This window comes from Triturus cristatus, chromosome 7, assembly GCF_964204655.1.
Source record: "Triturus cristatus chromosome 7, aTriCri1.1, whole genome shotgun sequence".
Lineage (NCBI taxonomy): Eukaryota > Metazoa > Chordata > Amphibia > Caudata > Salamandridae > Triturus > Triturus cristatus.
The window spans coordinates 493516837-493536097 of record NC_140590.1 but is presented as its reverse complement, the minus strand read 5'-3'; the positions used below and the strand labels follow the sequence as shown (position 1 = coordinate 493536097).

At 47.3% G+C, this 19261-nt stretch overlaps 1 protein-coding gene across 7 annotated transcripts in view; it reads left to right on the top strand.

The window, feature by feature from the left end:
- The window catches only part of HEXD (hexosaminidase D), a 167312-nt gene that overhangs the window by 46333 nt on the left and 101718 nt on the right, over positions 1-19261 (top strand). For all 7 annotated transcript variants that reach the window (XM_085616862.1, XM_085616858.1, XM_085616861.1 and 4 more), the window contains exon 4: positions 4628-4715. In XM_085616862.1, coding sequence (XP_085472988.1) covers positions 4628-4715 — 88 coding nt within the window. The remainder of the gene's footprint in view (positions 1-4627; positions 4716-19261) is intronic.

The following is a 19261-nucleotide window of genomic DNA, read 5'->3' as shown; positions in this document are numbered from 1 at the left end:
TGGTTCCTCTGCTGTAAAGCAGTGACTCACCTTCTCTTACCCTACCACATAACACCTTTCAGTGACAGGCTGAATCACTTCCTAAATCAGTCGGAAAACATCACCTCAGATCAGTGGGTGATCTCCATTGTGTGGGAAGGTTACTTCCTCCAGTTTGACACCCTCCTCTCCCAACATCCTACCATGCCACGGCATACTAAATTCAGACCACTTTCATCTCCTACAGAATGAGATTCCTGCACTTGTACAAAAGGGGGCAATAGACTAATACCTGCAAACCAAGGTAGCAAGGAAGTGTGTTCCCTTTACTTTTATATCTCAAAAAAAGAACGGCTCCCCCCAGCCATCCCTTGACCTTCAGTCATTGAATACGTTCATTCTCTCCAAACACTTTCTAATGGTCACTATACAGGACATCATCCCCCTGCTGCACTAAGGTGAGTTCATGGACACGCTTGATCTCAAAGATGCATAGTTTCATATCTCAATCGACCCAGCTCATCATCAGTACCTCCAGTTCATGGAATGTGGATGACACTGATGGTTTATTGTGCTTCGTTTCTGAATTACAACAGCTTTAAGGGCGTTCTTAAAGTACCTAATGGTTGTAGCGGCGCACCTGCGCAGAATTGCCTTTCACAGCTTTCCGACTTAGAGTACTGGCTTCTCAAAAGCAGCAGCAAATGTCAATGCCTAGCATACACTCAAAAAGCTGTCTCTCTACTCTACAACCCAGGTTTCAGATAATAAGACTCCCGCCCTTCCACATAGAACCGACAGAGATCGATGCGAAGTATCCCAAGGATCCTCTCTCAGCCCCACCCTATTAAACGTTTACATGGCCCCCTCGCAACCATTGTCAGAAACCACGGGCTCAACATTGTCTTCTACGCCAATGATACCCAGCTTATCCTCTCCCCCACCAAGGAACCCTACATCACCAGGCACAATTTCCAAGAAAGGATGAAAGCCGTCGAAACCTGGATGAGGAACAGCTGCCAGAAACTCAACTTGGAAAAAACAGAAATCCTCATCCTCGGCTCCACCCCCTGCCCATGGAACGACGCATGGTGGACCCCCACCATCGGAAACTCACCCACCCCAATGGGCCATGCACGTAACCTCTGCATCATACTGGACTCATCACTCGTCATGAATCTCCAGATCAACGCCGTCTCCTCTGCATGCTTCAACACCCTCCACATACTACGTGAGACATTCAAGTGGATCCACCACGATTCCAGGAAAACCGTCACTCACACACTCATCACCAGTAGACTGGACTAGGCAACTCCCTCTACGCCGGGATCAGCAAAAAACTCCTCGCAAACTCCAGACCATCCAGAACACCGCTGCCAGACTAATCCCCGACATCCCACAGCACAACATCTCCCAACACAACCACGACCTCCACTGGCTTCCCGTCGAGAGAAGAATAACTTCAAGCTGCTCATGCAAGCCTACAAGGCCCTCCACAACACTGGACCCCATTACCACAACAACCACATCTCCTTCCATGCCCCCAAGAGAAACCTCCGCTCAGCCGAACTCTCACTAGCCACCGTCTCACGCTTCTACAGGACCAGAGCAGGTGGAAGGTCCTTCTCCTACCTCACAGCCAAGACCTGGAACGAACTCCCCCTTCACCTCCGGCGGAGCCCGACACTGCACCAATTCAGGAAGGACCTCAAAACCTGGCTCTTCGAATGACCCCAACAGAGCTGCTCATACCCACCCGCAGCGCCTTGAGACCCTCGCGGGTGAGTATTGCGCTTTACAAATCCCTGATTGATTGATTGATTGAATGTGTAAAGAATCACAGCTCCTGCAGTTCCAAATCTAGCCCTTCCTTGGGTCAGTTCTCAACACAGTGAAACGCAAGGCATACCAGACTGTCCAGAGGGTAATGGCATTCCAACAGCTGTTGCCTCTTTTTCCTATTACTTTTCTGTCATGAAACTGTTGAGAATGATGGCTTCATGCATAACAGTTGTACCATATGCCACATTGCATATACAACCCTACAGAAATGCCTTGTGAGGCTATGGGCACAAGCATCGTCAAAGTGGGAGGATCTAGTGTTGGTAACGAACAGGGCTCTGCATTCTTTGCTTTGGTAAACAGCAACAATCTGTTACTCGGCAGACCTTTTATTGACCATCTTCCGCATATGACCATGACCAGCAATGCATCTTATGGTGGAGTGGGTAGCATTTATCTGCCACATAGCAGTCCAGGGACTCTGGACCCCTTATCACCATATGAACTACCTGGATCTTCAGCTCTCAAAGCTTTCCTTTTACTCATAGGAGGGAAAACAATACTACAATAAATGGACAACAGTACAGCCATGCTCTATATCCAGAGGCAGGGTGGCACCCGCTTCCCCAGCTATCTTCGCTAGTACAAAACATTTGGCACTTGGCAATCTGCGACAGCATTAACTTGCTCTCAGAGCATTTGCTGGGAGTGGAGAATGACTTTACAATTCCCCTTAACAGGACATATCAACAAGTTCATAAGTGGGAATTTCACCCACAAGTTCTCGCAAGTACTTCCAATGGTGCAAGACTCCCAACAATAGATCTCTTCCCCACTCCTGAATATGTAAAATGCCAAAACTTCACCTCCAAGTACCCACACCCTTGATCCATGGGCAATGCACACTGGATGAACTTACCAGAGAAATGTGTCTATGCTTTTCCACCCCTCCACTACATCCCGTATGTGATAGGTGTCCAAAATTCTCATCCTAGTGGCACCATCCTGGGCCAGACACTCCTGATATTTGATGCACCTGAAGATGCCAGTCATCCTTCTGAAGAAGCTTTCACATATACCAGACCTTCTCACTCAGCATCAGGGTCAGCTCAGACTCCTAGATCCCAAACAGCGTCACCTGAGTTCCTAGAGTTTGCTTACCTAAACCTGCCAGAGAAATGCATGGCTATTCTACTGGAAGCATGCATGCCTACCAGTCATGCCAGAAATGCCGCCAAACTGAAAAGGTTTATGCATTACTGCATTTCCAAGCAGTTACATCGTCTAAAAGGTTCTGTGCTAGACAGTATTTCTATCTCCTACACTTACTACTTACTACTAAAAGGCAGGCCTACACTTCGACACACTTGCACTTAACAGCAGTGGCAGTGTACTTCCAAAACAGACAAAACACTTCTGTTTATAATACCAGTCACTACAGCATTCATGGAGGGTCTAAAGAGGGTAATACTACCAAGAACACCTCTTGCACCTGCCTGGAACCTTAATGTAGTTCTCACACAACTTACGGGTTTTCCCTTTGAAACTCTACACTCATGTCATTTACATTTCTTGTCTTGGAAGGTCAATTTGCTAATCTCATTCACCTCCCTCAGTCGTATTAGGGAGCGTCAGGCTCTTATAGTTCAAGAACAACTGTTCCTTCAGGTTCATAAAGACAGGATAGTTCTCAGTATTAACCCCAGATTTCTGCATTAAGTTGTTTCACCGTTCCATATGAACCAACTATTGATTTGCCTTTCTTTTTACCACAACCAGAGTCTGTGACATAACGGACCTTTCATGTTTTGAATGTTAAGAGAGCACTTATTTACTACATTAATATGGCTACGCCCTTTAGAAAGTCTAGTTAACTTTTGCGGCCTCCGTTAAGCCTCACCAGGCCAATGCCATTTCCAAAGTTGGCCTGATGGACAGTTAAAGTGTATTGAAAATTACTATAACCACCTGTACGCCATACATGTTAAAAATAAGCAAAACTACCTTTTTTGGGTAATCTCCCTTTAACTGATATTCGCAAGGCTGCTATTTCGTCACTGCCAAATACTTTCACCAAGCTTTGTTGTGTTGACGTTCTTAAATGCCAACAGGCTTTAGCTAGCCAAGTGGCCTTTAAAAAACTCTTTCAAACAACTGCATCATCTGCTCGCTAGCCAGCGCTTTGGAAAGGAACTGCTTTGTAGTCAATGCAGAGCATGTATATGTACAGCCACACATGCTATGAACAGAACATGGGAAAATTTTACTTCCTCTGTAACTATCTGTTTGCAGCACGTAGTACGGTAATCCACATGCACCCACCCTCCTTCCCCGAATCAAGCAATGATTTCAGATATTTTTCCATGTACTTTAACTTCCTAGATCCCACACTGAAGCTTCAACAGTGCACTCCACTTACACTGCTTGCCCGCTGTGCGGAAAACAATCTGAGGTAGACCCACTGTGCTGCTGCATTGTGGACAAAGGATGGAGTCACAACAGGTCTTGTGACTTGAACGTCCTTGAAGAAAAACAAGTTTTAAGTGTCCATGTCCAACAATAGATGACACGAATATGCAGAGCATGTGACTCTACAGCACTACATGCTACGTACAGATGATTACAGGGTAACATTTAATATATATACGTAAATATAGTTACAAATTAGGCACAGTCCTTCTGAGGTTAGTCCTCATTGCGTGAATATTCATGTGTTACGAACTTGATTGATTTTCTGTGCAAATGGCCAATTAGTTTACAAATGAGAAGCTGATGTGGTGTTGTGTTAACATTGTTTGCAGTATATGAGGTGAGGTGCTACTCCATATAGCAGCTTTTGACACCTTTTTCTTGCTTCCTTATCTAGCCTTACTGAGATTGATGAAATTCAGAAGCTGGCAAAGGTGCACAGCCTGGAGGTGATCCCTCTTGTCCAGACCTTTGGACACCTAGAGGCAAGTATCGCCCCTTTATCTGGCTATTCGGTTTGTTGGGGCACCGACATTTTGGACTCTCAATAAGGCATAAGAAGTTCTTTTGGTTCTTGATCTGTCACCACACATATGACAGTTTACATATTACCGTCCTTCTCCATTTTTGAAAATCTATTTTGAATCCAAGTAAAAGCAGATAGACCTCCTGAGGTGCTCCTGTTGTAGTGATGGGCAGTGCCTGGAAGAATGCCCTTGTACGTGTCACCCCAAATACCTCTTCTACTTTTTATTTGTGTGCTATATTTATAATTTTACAACTATTAATATATTTTTGTTTGTTTTAATGTTATGATATTTCATGGTGCTTATAAAATTAATATTTTGAACATGTTGTCTTCACTTTGGCTTATTCTGACATTTCGTATGCTGTCTAGTGTTCATGTGTTCTCCTGTGTCTCTTGTATGGTGCAGAAGTGTAGAGTGTCTTTGGTCTACGTGTTGTATGGGATATCATTACAATTTGCCCTCACTATTGCTGCCCCTCCCTTTCTTTAAAAAAAAAACGTAATACTGCATGGTACATCAACCGCGCACTTAGGAGCATTCGCTGCACATCAAGTATATGACAGATAAGATGGGGCATTGTTTTTAAACTTTATGTCCCCCATCCCACCCCACCGCCCCAACTCGACAGTAATGCCCAGACACAAGTGACAGCATTTGCAATACAAGAAGTTATTTTTTGCAACAGTAATAGCAGCAAGAAGAGTGTGTAGAGTTTGCAGTGACCTACCCTTCTGCACAGACAGGTTTTGCTACTATCGATTAGGTCCAATCCGGGTGTTCCAACAAGTATGTGGTCAGTGGAGCCCAGAAATCTCTGGGCCTAGAAGGCGTTGGCAGTTCCTCTGCATATATCTCCAATTGTTCTTTACAATATAATAAGTATCTTATCCACTTCACCATGGTAGGTGCCGCTCTGCTGCCCCAGTGCATGGCAACATCACGTTTAGGAAATAATGTAGAGATAGCAACAATGCGCCTATTGCAAGGCTTGATCTTATGCAGTAGCCCTAGGAGACATAATTCTGGCGTACATGCAATTTGTTCCAGAGTCATATCAGAGATCACTTTCACAACCTGCTGCCAAAATTGTGTATGAGAGGACATCCCCACGCCAAATGCATGAAATTGGCCCCATCCTTCCCACATCTGATACATCTCGCATCCTCCCTCAATCTAAACCTCAGCAATTGCGTAGGGGTATAATCCATCTGATGAAAATACATAAAATGTATGATGCGAAGATTGCAGTTGGCAGTCAGGCGCCCAGTCAGCTTACAGCAAGATTCCTAGTTTTCCCAGGACATGGGGGGGGATCAAGTTCCTTGTTCAATTCGTTGAGCGCAGGGGAGCTGGACCTGTCATTTTCCCTTTGGGATGCATTATACAATCTTGATTAATCCTTTGCTGTCCCCCACCGATACGACCGCCTGTAGCGCTTTTAACACTCTGGGCTCCTGCGGGAACTCAGAGTACAGAGCTCGTACTGCCGCACGCAGCATAGCATATGTGAAGCCATGCATTGCTTTATACGCGTGACCAGCCATAAAATCATTCAGGGATATAAAAGACTCATTTAAATACATGTCCCCCAGTTTCACAACACCCACAGTCGGCAGGACACCCAGCGCCCGCGCTCCTGCGCCGTAGAAATGCCTGGGTGTGCCGCAATCGGCATGTCCGGTGCATATAGATAATCCTTTCCTGCATGGGCAGTCAGAGTCCTCCACGCCAGGGCAGTGCATCTGACCCGGTTGAGCTCCTTTTCTGGCACCGCCCTCACCCCTATGCATGACCATAGCCGCCAGCGGGACTAGAAATGCAGTGTCCGCCTCCACCGCCAAGTGCGGCAGGTATCGCTGAGGATAATTCCAATAATGAGCAAATTGCGCCTGTGCACACAGGTACTATAGACTTAAATCTGGCGCTTCGAACCCCACGTGCTCAAACGGCAGTGTCAGTGTGATCCAGCTGCACCTAGACTGCTTGTCAGCCCATACCAGAGCCGTTAGACTGGACGGCAGAGTTTGAAAAGGGCTGCCTTCAGTGCAATTGGAATATTTACAAAAAGATAGAGGAGTTTGGGGAGAATAGACATCTTCATGACCGCAATTCTATCCGCCAGTGACGGTGGCAAACGAGTCCAACGTGAAACCTGGTCCGTGATCTTAGTAATGACGCGTCTATAATTCATCTTGAGCACCATGTCAGGATCTCTGTGCACCCAAATCCCCAGGTATTTCACTGGGTCAGCAGACGAGGAGAGCGGGTACTCCAGTGCCGTCTCCTGGGTGCAGTCCGTCAGTGGGAAAACAGTGGACTTTGCCCAGTTTATACCTAACCCAGAGTGAATGAATGAATGAAGTAGTATTTGTAAAGCGCCTGGGTACCCGGAGGCATCCCCGCGCTAGCGGACACTCTGATCATCAATAGTAATTCAAGGGAAAAGTAGAGTTTTTAACTGTTTACGAAAAAGAGCATGATTGCTTTGAGACCGGATGTGCATAGGGGCGGTGTTCCAGAGTTTCGCCCCACAGTAGGAGAACCTACGGCCTCCACATCTGGTGCGTTTTACTCTGGGAACTGTCAACAAATATTTGCCCTCTGATCTTAGAGTTCTTTGTGGTTGATAGAGGTGCATCATGGCCTCAATCAAGGTAGAATCTTTCCCAGTTAAAGATTTTTGTATAATACACATAGCTTTAAATGTAATCCTATCCTGAATGGGAAGTCAGTGTAATGAGGAGAGTGCCGACCTAGCTGATAGACGTTTGGGAATATTTAGCAAAAGTCGGGCTGCACAATTTTGTATGATCTGCAAGACTTTAGTAGTAGACAATGGGGCTCCAAGATAAATAGTATTTGAATAATCCAACCTAGGCAGGATAAGTGCCTGTACCAGTATTCTTCTGGCCATAAACGGTAGCAGGGGGAGGATCCTCCTGATCATCCGCAAAAGACCGTAACAGGTACCTGCAACCTTTCGTGCTTGTTCCTTAAAATCAAGATTGGGGTCAAGCACGATTCCTAAGCTTTTTATGTTTTTTTTTTTTTTAAATGGGAGGGGGTCCAAGACTAACTGGCCACCAAGATTCAACGGATATAGATGTAGCATTTCCGAGAAACATAACTTCTGTTTTTGATCCATTAAGCTTAAGGTAGGATGCCTCCATCCAGTTAGCCACTCTCTCCAGATATACCGTGAGAGCCCCTCCTGAGTTGTCATAATTGTTCAAAGAAACGATTAGCAGAGTATCATCTGCATAGGTGACAATATGCACCCCAAACGGGGTGACGATGCTTGCCAGTGAACTCAGGTAGATGTTGAACAAAGTAGGGCTCAGTGCTGAGCCCTGGGGAACTCCACACGAGAGCGGTACTGGGTCAGAGATGCAGTCATCCGCAAAGACGGAGAAGACTCTGCCCTCCAAGAAAGAGCTGAGCCATTTCAATACAGCACCTCTAACTCCAATGTCTTGGAGCCGTTTAATCAGAAGTGAGTGGTTCACAGTATCGAAGGCTGCGCTGAGGTCTAATAGGATAATTGCAGCGCAGCCTCCGTTATCTACGATCTTCCTGGCTTCCTCCACCACCGACAGCAGCGCGGTCTCGGTACCATGTTTTGCCCTAAAACCAGTCTGCAAGGAGTGCAGCAAGGCGTTCTTTTCCAGGAAGCTAGATAGCAGCGAGTTAACATGCTTCTCGGCCATTTTACAGACACCGGGTATAGATGTAGCATTTCCGAGAAACATAACTTCTGTTTTTGATCCATTAAGCTTAAGGTAGGATGCCTCCATCCCGGTTAGCCACTCTCTCCAGATATACCGTGAGAGCCCCTCCTGAGTTGTCATAATTGTTCAAAGAAACGATTAGCAGAGTATCATCTGCATAGGTGACAATATGCACCCCAAACGGGGTGACGATGCTTCCCAGTGAACTCAGGTAGATGTTGAACAAAGTAGGGCTCAGTGCTGAGCCCTGGGGAACTCCACACGAGAGCGGTTCTGGGTCAGAGATGCAGTCATCTGCAAAGACGGAGAAGACTCTGCCCTCCAAGAAAGAGCTGAGCCATTTCAATACAGCACCTCTAACTCCAATGTCTTGGAGCCGTTTAATCAGAAGTGAGTGGTTCACAGTATCGAAGGCTGCGCTGAGGTCTAATAGGATAATTGCAGCGCAGCCTCCGTTATCTACGATCTTCCTGGCTTCCTCCACCACCGACAGAAGCGCGGTCTCGGTACCATGTTTTGCCCTAAAACCAGTCTGCAAGGAGTGTAGCAAGGCGTTCTTTTCCAGGAAGCTAGATAGCAGCGAGTTAACATGCTTCTCGGCCATTTTACAGACACCGGGGAGTAAAGATATGGGTCTGTAGTTAGACCAGTCTTCCACATCTAGGTTGGACTTTTTCAACACGGCCCTGACCATTGCCTTTTTCCACAGGGGAGGAACAATACCTGTGTGAAACGACGCATTAATAAGTTCAACCAGGGCTGATGAAATAGTCTTCCTAATCTTAAAGAGAGCAGTGGGAGGGGCAGGGTCAGACGGAGAGCCGGATTTAAGATGAGTGAGAATTCCATCTATCTCCATCTCGTCTACCAGAGGGATTTCTACCAAGAGAGGCTGTTCTGTCCCTGACTCCAGTTGACGGAGCAAATGAGTATCTGCCTTCAAGGGGAAGGATTTATAGATGGTTTGAATTTTGTCAGAGAAAAAGTTTGCCATTTGGTTACACCAGGATTGAGCATTCTCCCGGGTGGGGCAAGGAGAGGGAGGTGCCAAAAGAGATTTAGCGATCTGAAAAATTTCCCTCGGAGAGTTGGCTGCAGATGTTATTTTTCCCTGAAAGAAGGTACTTTGTGCAGATTTAATCTCGATTTTATAGGCTCTAATCGCATTTCTATATTTAGTTCTGTCATTCAGTGAGAAGCTTTTCCTCCATTGCCTTTCGCATCTTTTACACTCTTGTTTAAGTTTCCTGAGTTCTGGAGAGTACCACGGGTTTTTCTTAGGGCCCGGTTTCACCTGAATCCTTTTCTTAGGCAAACTTTTGTCTAATGAGACCTCCAGCCAATTATTAAAAATATCATCGGCCATTACTTGATCAGAATACAATGGGGGACGGGTGGTTTCCAGTTCATTTTCCCACTTATCCCAAGAGAGGGTTGTCCAAGTACGAATGGACTTTTTTATGTTCGGCAGTACCACTTTTGATTCCTGCCTAACCCATACAAAAGGGATCAAAAAATGATCAGTCCAAGGAAGGGGAATGGGTTGTGCGGCAGTCAGAGACTGAATGTTAGAGAAAATGGGATCCAAAAAGAGTGTCTCTCAAACAACACGTACTCACTAAGCAGTGGCACTAGTTGCGTGGCCAGTTCATGGACATATAGCATCATGTTGTCCGCAAAGATCGAGTTAACCAATGGGCACTGTTTGAACCCCAGTGCCGCCTCTGGGTGCTTTTGGCGGACCTTGCACGCTAACGGCTGATGCGCCAATGGAAAAAGCATTGGAGAAAGTGGACAGCCCTGCCTGGTGCCTCTGCATATTGGGAATGCATCCAATGGCCACCCGTTTACCCGCAGCCCGGCGACCGGATCTGTATACAGTAGTCAGACTCATTGCATAAAAAATGGCGTCATTCCCATTCTCCTTAGCACAACAAAATTGTTTCCCCATTGAACCGAGTCAAATGCTGTCGCCGCATCCAAAAGCACTGTAGCCTCCGGGAGTTCAGGGTCTAGGTTATGCATTACAGCAAGAATAGTCCGTAAATTATGTACGGTCAATCGCTTGGGGACGAATCCCGAGTGGTCAGGAAGTATCAAGTTTGGGATCAGAGGCTGTAGCCTGTTGGCGATTAATTTAGCCAATATTTTTGTATTCATGTTTATTAGGGACAAAGGCCTGTATGACTCGCATTTATTAGCAACTTTGTCCGGCTTTAGAAGGGTAACAATCAAAGCTTGCCTGAGGGTGGAGGATAGGGTGCCAGATTCATAGGCCTCCGCAAATACCTCAAGCAGACGCAGGGCTAGATCTTCAACGTACGCCTTAACTGGGCAGCTCATCTATTCCGGATGCCTTGCTGGCCGGGAGGGCCAATATAGCTTCTTTTACATCCTCTACATCAAAGGGCTGTGTCAAGTATTCTCGCTGCCCATCAGACAACCATCCCAATGCAGTGTCGTTCAGATAGCAGGGAAATTCCATCCTAGCTAGCCGAGGGCCTAGTCCCATATAGCTTGGTGTAAAAATCAACAAACACTTTACTAATCTCCGGGGTGGAGTGATGAGCAATGGAGTTTTCGTCCAGCATTTCCGTAATATGATTCTGCTCTTTAGGAAGTGCCAGTTTATGCGCCAAAGATCTACTAGGTGTACCACCCTCTCTGTAGTAGCGCGTCTTACATCTCCTAGAGCTGTGCAACGCCTCCCGGTCAGCTGTCTGATTGTGTTCAGATACCAATTTCCTAATTTGTGGTAGGAGAGCGTGCGCGGGACTTAGCTCATATACACATTCTAGCTCACTTATCTTGGCAGCCAGGCTATTTATTCTGTTCTGAAGATCTTTCAAAATGCCAGACTGCGCCGCAATGCATTCCCCTCCTATCATAACATTAAAAGCCTCCCAGAGAGTGCCTGCGCTATCAACTGAGCACTCATTTTCAATAAAAAAAATGTGGATATAGCAGCCCCAATCGTGGTCCGGAACACATGGTCTTGTAGGGAATATTGGTGCAAACTCCACTGAATTGGTGGTCTAACACATGCAGGGACATGAAGCTCTAACAGGACAGTGGAGTGGTCAGAGAGCGTTTTAGCTAGATGCTTAACTGAGACGGTCTAGAGGCACACCTCCTTTGAAACCAACCAATAGTCCAGCCTGGACCCGGAGCCATGAGCAATAGACACGAATGTGCCCTCTTTACCAATGAGGTTTCAGGACCTCTATGTCTTGAAGCCCCTCAGACTCCATCAGTTCATCTACAACCTGAGCAGCCTGTTTCCCCTGCCCCCTCACACCCACCCACCGAGCGATCGAGCCTGGGGTCTAGGCATACATTTAGATCATCGTCCCATATTACTGCAGTGGGGGGGGAGTGGAAATATGCCATCAGACGTGGTTAAAAAATGCTGGATCGTCAATGTGTGGGCCGTATGTGTTGACGAAAAGCACCAATGTGCCACCCAGTTTGCCCTGAACCAGAAGCACCCTTCCCTGCTAATCGGCGTCAGATTTAGTTAAAGTGAAAGGAGTACCCCCTCTTGACTAGAATCAGCACACCTCTAGAATATGAAGAGTACGATGCAGCAACACGCACCACAGCCGAACGACCCCCCACGTTTTGTTTCGTATACTTGGTAAGATGCGTCTTCTGAAGAAACGCGACTTGCGCATCCTGTCTATCTGGAAAAGCCAAAACATTTTGGATCTTTTTGGGGTTGTGGAGACCACGCATATGTTAATGTTACTGGTTATTTGTAGAGCGCACGGCTACTCCCAGGAGTGTCCCGGCGATACCAGGGGGGACCAGTGACAAAAACCCTCAGTAGTCACTCCGAAAACCACCGATCATGCAAACAGCAACATTTTTAGTTTATGACGGAAGCACAAGAGATCTTCTTCACGGCGCAGCTCAATGGGTAGATTGTTCCACAGCCCAGAGGCCACTACCTGAAAGGAGCGAACTCCCAGACGGGCGCGTAGAAACCTTGGGGTCTGTGAGAAACAGGACGTCAAGGACCGTAAATTACGAGAGGGAACATACTGCTGACATCTGTTTCTCAGATACGGAGCGCCGATATTGTGAAAAGCCTTAAAGGCCAGTACAAGTGCCTTAAAAAACACCCTCTTACGCACTGGGAGCCAATGTAGCACTCTAAGGAGTGGGGTCATATGGGTCCTGCGGTCGGCCATAAAAATAGCACGGGCGGCAGCGTTCTGAGTGACTTGAAGCCGGTTAATCAGATACTCAGGAAGGCCTAAATATAGGACGTTCACGTAGTCAAGACGAGACTATATTAGAGCTTGCACCACTATCTCCCTATGAGACACAGAGAGTAAAGGAAGAAAGTTGTGCATCATCCTCAGGAGGCCAAAACAGGGGCCCACCACCGTTTGAACCTGGGATTTCATGGACAAGTCATTATCCAATTTGAACCCCAGATTCTTGACCGTGGTAGCCAAGGTGGTCGGGGGAGACATGTTAGATGGCCACCATTCTCGCATAGTTGGTTCTGGTTAAACCATCTAAATACTGCGGATAGGCAAAGGTTAAGCCTCTTCCCGTCCAGGACTTCGCCCTTACCGCACGTAAACAATAATTGCGTGTCATCGGCGTAGGAAACGATCCTGGCGCCGAAAGGTTCGACCAGCAATGCCAGGGGGGCCATAAACACATTAAACAAAGTTGGACTCAAAATAGATCCCTGAGGGACACCCACATTCATTGATTGAATGGGTGCCACAAAAGGGGGAGACCAAACTGTTTGCTGACCGTTTGTTGAGTAGGACCGGAACCACTGCAGGACAGTACTGCCGATACCGTATTCCCAAAGACGATCAAGAAGAAGGTCATGTAGTACGGTATCGAAGGCTGCCGAAAGGTCGAGCAGTATCAAGACTGCTTTCCCACCCTTATCCAATGTAGCTTTAATGGATTCAGATATCTCAAGGAGAGCTGTTTCAGTGCTATAATTAGCACGGAACCCAGATTGGCTCGGATGTAAAATGCCATTAGATTCAATGAACTCCCCGAGAACCTGATTCATATATTTCTCCAAAGTCTTAGAGAGGGCCGGAAGCAGTGAGATAGGTCTATAGGTACTTGCTGTCTGAGGATCAGCAGATGGTTTCTTTAAAAGTGGGAGAATTTTCCCCTGTTTCCATCTGTCCGGTACTATCCCTTCAATTAATGAAAGGTTCAGCACCCTATTTACTGCCGGGTTAATCACCTCGGCTATAGAAGCAAGCATCTTTGCCGGACAAGGGTCCACCGGAGAGCCTAATTTAAGAGAGCGAAGGATATTTAAAGATTGGTCTGGAGTGATTGTCGGAAATTGTAATAGACATTTCTTAGTCTTAGGTGTCTGAGAGAGAAACCTCTCCGAATTCACCTGGGAATCCGAACAAACCGCTCCAAAAGAGGCTTGTATGGAAGAAATTTTAGTAACTAAATATTGCGCAATGCTCACTGTCCATTCTTCCGTCGGGGTAAAGGGATTCTTTATAGCGCAAGGGGCCGTAAAATCTTTCACAATTTTAAAAAGTTCTTTACTTTTATTACCAGCTTTCTCAACTTTTCCGCTGAGAAAGTTCTTTTTTTCCAAGCGAACTTTACTGTAATAGGCTTTTAATATCGCCTTTATACGTTTGTTTAGCCATTGGGTTAAAATCCTTCCTCCAGCTTCTCTCTAAGCGTTTGCAAAGGCTCTTGCTCATCCTGAGATCTTCCGTAAACCAGGGAGCAGATGCTCTGCCTCCATTTGCCACCCGGAGCTTAAGGGGAGCAAGCTCATTTACGCATGTTATTAACTTGATAGGACTACCCAGAAGCGTATTTACCCATCATACATTGCAAAATGTCCCTCTGATCCTTTCTCAGACAGATCCATCTTGCCATCAGACCTGTCGCTTGTGCATTACACTGTGTCTGCCAAGTTACCGCACAACCCCCCAACCCCCACCCATTTCAGCACCCCCAACTTGCTAAATACACCCCTATGAAATACAAACAAACCCATGAACAGAAACCCAGCCCAAATTGTTAATCGGGGTACACCCATTAGGGAGCACTAGAGTGCATTCAGCCTCCCAGTGGTAGGGGAGGTGGCCGTTCTGGTGCAAAGTCTCGACCTGACAGCACTGCCAACACACAGTACCTGTAACACTGCAGACCATTCCGTCCCATTCCAGGGCATATGCTCAGCCTGGAGCCCCACATGTTGCGATAGATCACATGAAGGTACCTTGCAGCAATGCAGCAATGAAACCTCTCCCACCTGCAACCAAAGCGGACTTGCACAGGCCCTCAGACTCATTGTTCACTATTATGTGGACCCAACGAGCTCCTCACAGTTCCTCGTCATCCGGGTCAGCGGCGAAATCTCAACAACGTTTTTTCAGTGCCTTGAGGTGCTCCATGGCAGCTTTCGGATTACTGAAGATCTTGGAGGACCCTTCCTGCCCTATCCTCAAGCGTGCTGGGTAGAGTATTGCATACATGATGCCTTCCGCCAGCAGCAATTTCTTGACCTGCACGAATTCCTGTCTCGCCGCCTGGAAATTCGTGGTAATGTCCGGGAAGAAGGCTAACTTGTTTCCCTTATAGTTAATAGTACCCTTTTCTCTGGCCATTCTGAGGATGCCGTCTTGATCCCTGTAGTTTAGCTGCTGCGCAATAATGGGTCACGCCAGAGCCCCACGGACTGGGTGAACTGCCAGAGAACAATGTGCACACTCCACAATCAGCAACTGCGACAGATTGTCCTCTCCAAAAATGTCTTTAAGGATTCCCTCCGCGTATACCTCCATCTTTCCGGTGTTGGTCGACTCCAGTAGGCCCGTAATCTGTAGATTATTCCTCCTTGATCTCACCTCCAAATCTTTGTTCTTCGCCTAAGTAAGAGCCAACACTTTGTCCATGTTCAAGGTTTTATTGGAAACTGTGCGCAGGTCATCTTCCGCCATGGAAACTATCTTTTCAACTTTCCCCAACCTGGTGCCCTGCTGGTCAAGCTTTGCAGCCATATGGTCCATGCGTAAATTAAGCGCATCAATTTTATCATCGATTGACTGCAGGCTATGCTGCATTGCTAGAGGTGTGGCTTCCAGAGTCGGAGTGGCGTTTGCTGGGGCCTCAGCGTCAGAGTCCGAAGTCTGTCTGGACTGCGATCTTCCTGGTTTGTGCATTTTGAATGTGAGACGAGATTGTGTCTTGTCAGTTTTCCCCATGGTGTCCAGCTCCGTTGTAGCAATAGCGATCTCCTCTCCCCACGACACAGATCAGCAATAGAAAATACTGCCCCCCCAGAGCGGATCACTTACATGTGCAACTGGCTGTAGGCCATTAATGTAGACGTCTTCTCCTCTTGGGACCACCAGTGTATCACTAAGTCGCCTCTGGCCTTTACAGCCCAAAAACAGCTTTGGCACAGTCCCATGGGCTCACCTTCCTCAGAGCAGGAAGTGGCAGGCCTTCAGTTGGAACCCTTTTCAGCATGGACCCCCCAGGCCAATCTCTTGCGTGCCAGTGGCCGCACAGACTTCCAAGCGACCTATGCGCACACTTATTTCACTGCCCGGATGTCACGCACTCTGTCCCCCAAGAACTCACCACGCGATGAGAGGCATTCCGTTTTCCAAGACAGAGGTGGCAGCAGGTATACAGGTAGGCGCCTAGAGAGTTCAGCGCGACTGCTGTGCAACTCTAATTTCGCAGCCAATGATACCTGGGGGGCCTTATTGTCAGGGCCACAGCATAAAAACAGTCCGGGAGCCGCACCCAGGCTCCCTAACACGTCCCCCACAGACGAAAAGGCGCTGACTTCCCAAGAATGATACCAGGGGTATATATTCGCCTCTTCACAGGGGCAGACACTCACCACGGCTTCAGTGCAGCGAGCAGGCAGCGTCTTCGCAGGCCTGGCAGGCATCAGCACTTCTTACCGGGCCCCACAGCTGCAGTCACCGAGGTCGCTGGTACCCACCACCACTCTTCAGTGGCCTCCGTGACCCAGGGTCCAATCGGTCGGAGCCTCCAGAATCCGCACAGCCTCACCCCGCCTATCAGCAGCAGGGGGGTTAGCCCCAATCCTCAGCCGCGATCCGCCGCCGCCACAGTAGTGTCGCATGGCTACTCCTTAGGCTTGGATATATGGCTCACCGCTATGAGTTCAGGAGACCCTCAGTCTCGATATCACAGGCGAACAGCCTCCTCACTGGCCCGGCGGCGGTCCACACCGGCGAAGGCAGCGTTTCACAGTAGCCCTCAGGCCCCTTAGTCACTCTGGCCCCCACCGCTGCACAGCGATCTCTGCAGTCAGTATCACAAGCGGGGAATTCTCCTAGGAGCCGTGCGGCCTCGTTCCGGTGCAAAGGATTCACTACTGCACAGGGGAGCAGGTCCGACCCTCAGTCGTGGGCCGAGGTCACCATTATGTTTTTTTCACGCGGCGGCTCTGCGAGTCCTGAGATATAGCACACCACGGTGATTTCAGCGTCTTTTATTGCCACAAACTGGTCCTAAGTGCCCGTGCAGATCAGTAACGTGGATCGTAGCTGTCGGCCACGTCTGAAATCAGGATTGTGGTCGGATTCATGGATGGCCGTCGTCAGAGCGGCACTAAGGCGCAGCCATCTTGCCGTGCGCCGTCTGCCCCTCCCTTTCTTCATGGTGATACGCTAGCTATGTGTATTCCACTAGGGCTCAGTTTCTAGGCAGTGTCCTAGTATAGTACTCATTACATTGTGCTTGTTTCTTCGCCTTCTGAGTTCCTGAGTGGAGCTGTTGTCTCTAAGCATATGACAAGGTGGTTAGGCCTGTGATCTCTTACTTTTGGCACCAACTAATGCTAGGTTTATGAAAATATCCCTTGTAGATCTAACTTAATAAGCACATCAGTGGGTTGTTTGGTAGCCTTCCCTGTTATGTGTCCTATTATAGGCACACTCCTTTCAAGTATTTGAATGGCGTGTGGCAGTCATAACATAAGTTAGAATTTGTGGGCAGAAAACCATAGTCAACTGACATTTTTCAGTTATTTGGAGTTTCAAGGGCCACTCAATTTACCACAGGTTCAGCATGTTTAGTTTGTCCAAGGGCAGCTTTTTTGTATTTTTCAGGTGTTCGTGTTTTTCACAAATGCCTTCTCAGGGAGGGCAGATTAGTGTATGCCTTTTTTAGGTCGAAGCCTACCAGACAGCATAGCACAGCTGTCTGGTTTGCTGACAACATCTTGGGGACATTCGGAAAACTTGCCTGGGAATGCATTCCGCCTATTGCTTACCATTGTCTTTGTGGTTTGTAACTCTCATTTGCTTGCTTTCTGTTTTCTGGCTATATGTTTTAGGCTATCCAGCTTGAGTTTGTCCTTTCCACTGCCCAAACCCTGTTTATTGTATTCTTCCACCAGTGCTCGATTACTGTAAACAGGCCTTTAACTCTTATCACATTAGCAGTGCATCCAAAGATAGAGGTCAAATGCCAGGCTCTGTCTTCCAGGGAGCCTGGTGTTTACTTTTCTTTCTCTGACTTAAAAGTGAGAGGATTTAAGTGACAATCATGTCGGCTACTGTGGTTGAAGGCTGTATGATGTTATTTTCTTTCTAGCACACAACAAAATGTAAATAACTGTAAATGAACTGTGAAGATATTTCAGAATATATCAGAATTAGAATAGCACAAACAAAGAACATTTTTGGGTAATTCTGAAGTGTGGTGGAAACAAGTATTTTAATACAATCAAAACAAATCAATACACTGTGATGACATTTTCACACATTATCGTTTGTGGGCTGTATACTTTTATCAGTAAAACTGTATGCCTGTGCAAGTGTAATGGTCATTTCAATTCAAGATGTGTTGTCTGTAATGGCAGTACACTACCACACTGCACCTATTTCACTTTACCCAAGTCCACCCTACTCTTCACCACTCCACACCACTGCAGTCTACTGTACACCACTCCATACTACGCCACTCTATGCCTCTCTACTTTACAACATTCTACTCTATGCCAACACGCTCTCCCCCACATTACTCTACTATGGAGCACTGCACTCTTTGCCACTGCACTCCACACCACTCCACAATGTGCCACTCTATACTGCAACACTGCACTCTGTGCCACTGCACTCTATGCCAATGCACTCTACCCTGTAACCACTCTACTCTACGCCAGTGCACTCTATGCCAATACACTCTATGCCAGTCTAATCTGTTCTGCACTCCACGGCACTGTACTGTGCACCACTCTACTCTGAAACAATCTACTCCACTCTACTGCACGTATGTCCACTACACGCGGAACCACTACACTCTACTGTGCACCACTGCACTCTTCTCTGCATCACTGCACTCTACTCCAGTGCACTCTACACCACATTAGTCAAAATCAATGCACTCTATGTCACTGCACTCTATGCCACTGTTTTCCACTCTGCACCACTGTACTTTATGTCACTGCTCTCTATGCCACTTTACTCTGCACGCCACTGCACTCCATGCCAAAGCACTCTTTGCCACTCTACTCTTTCCCAATGCACTCTACGACAGTCTACTCTGCAAGACGGCACTCTCTGTCACTGAAGTCTATACCAATCTACTCTCTGCCACTGCACTCTACTCTGCACCACTCTACTCTATGTTACTCTATGCCAGTGTATGCCACTACACTCTACTCTGCTTCGCTCCAATGTATGCCACTGCGCTCTACGCCAATCCACTCTAAGCCACTATAATCTACACTGCACCACTGTACTCCATGAGACTGGACTC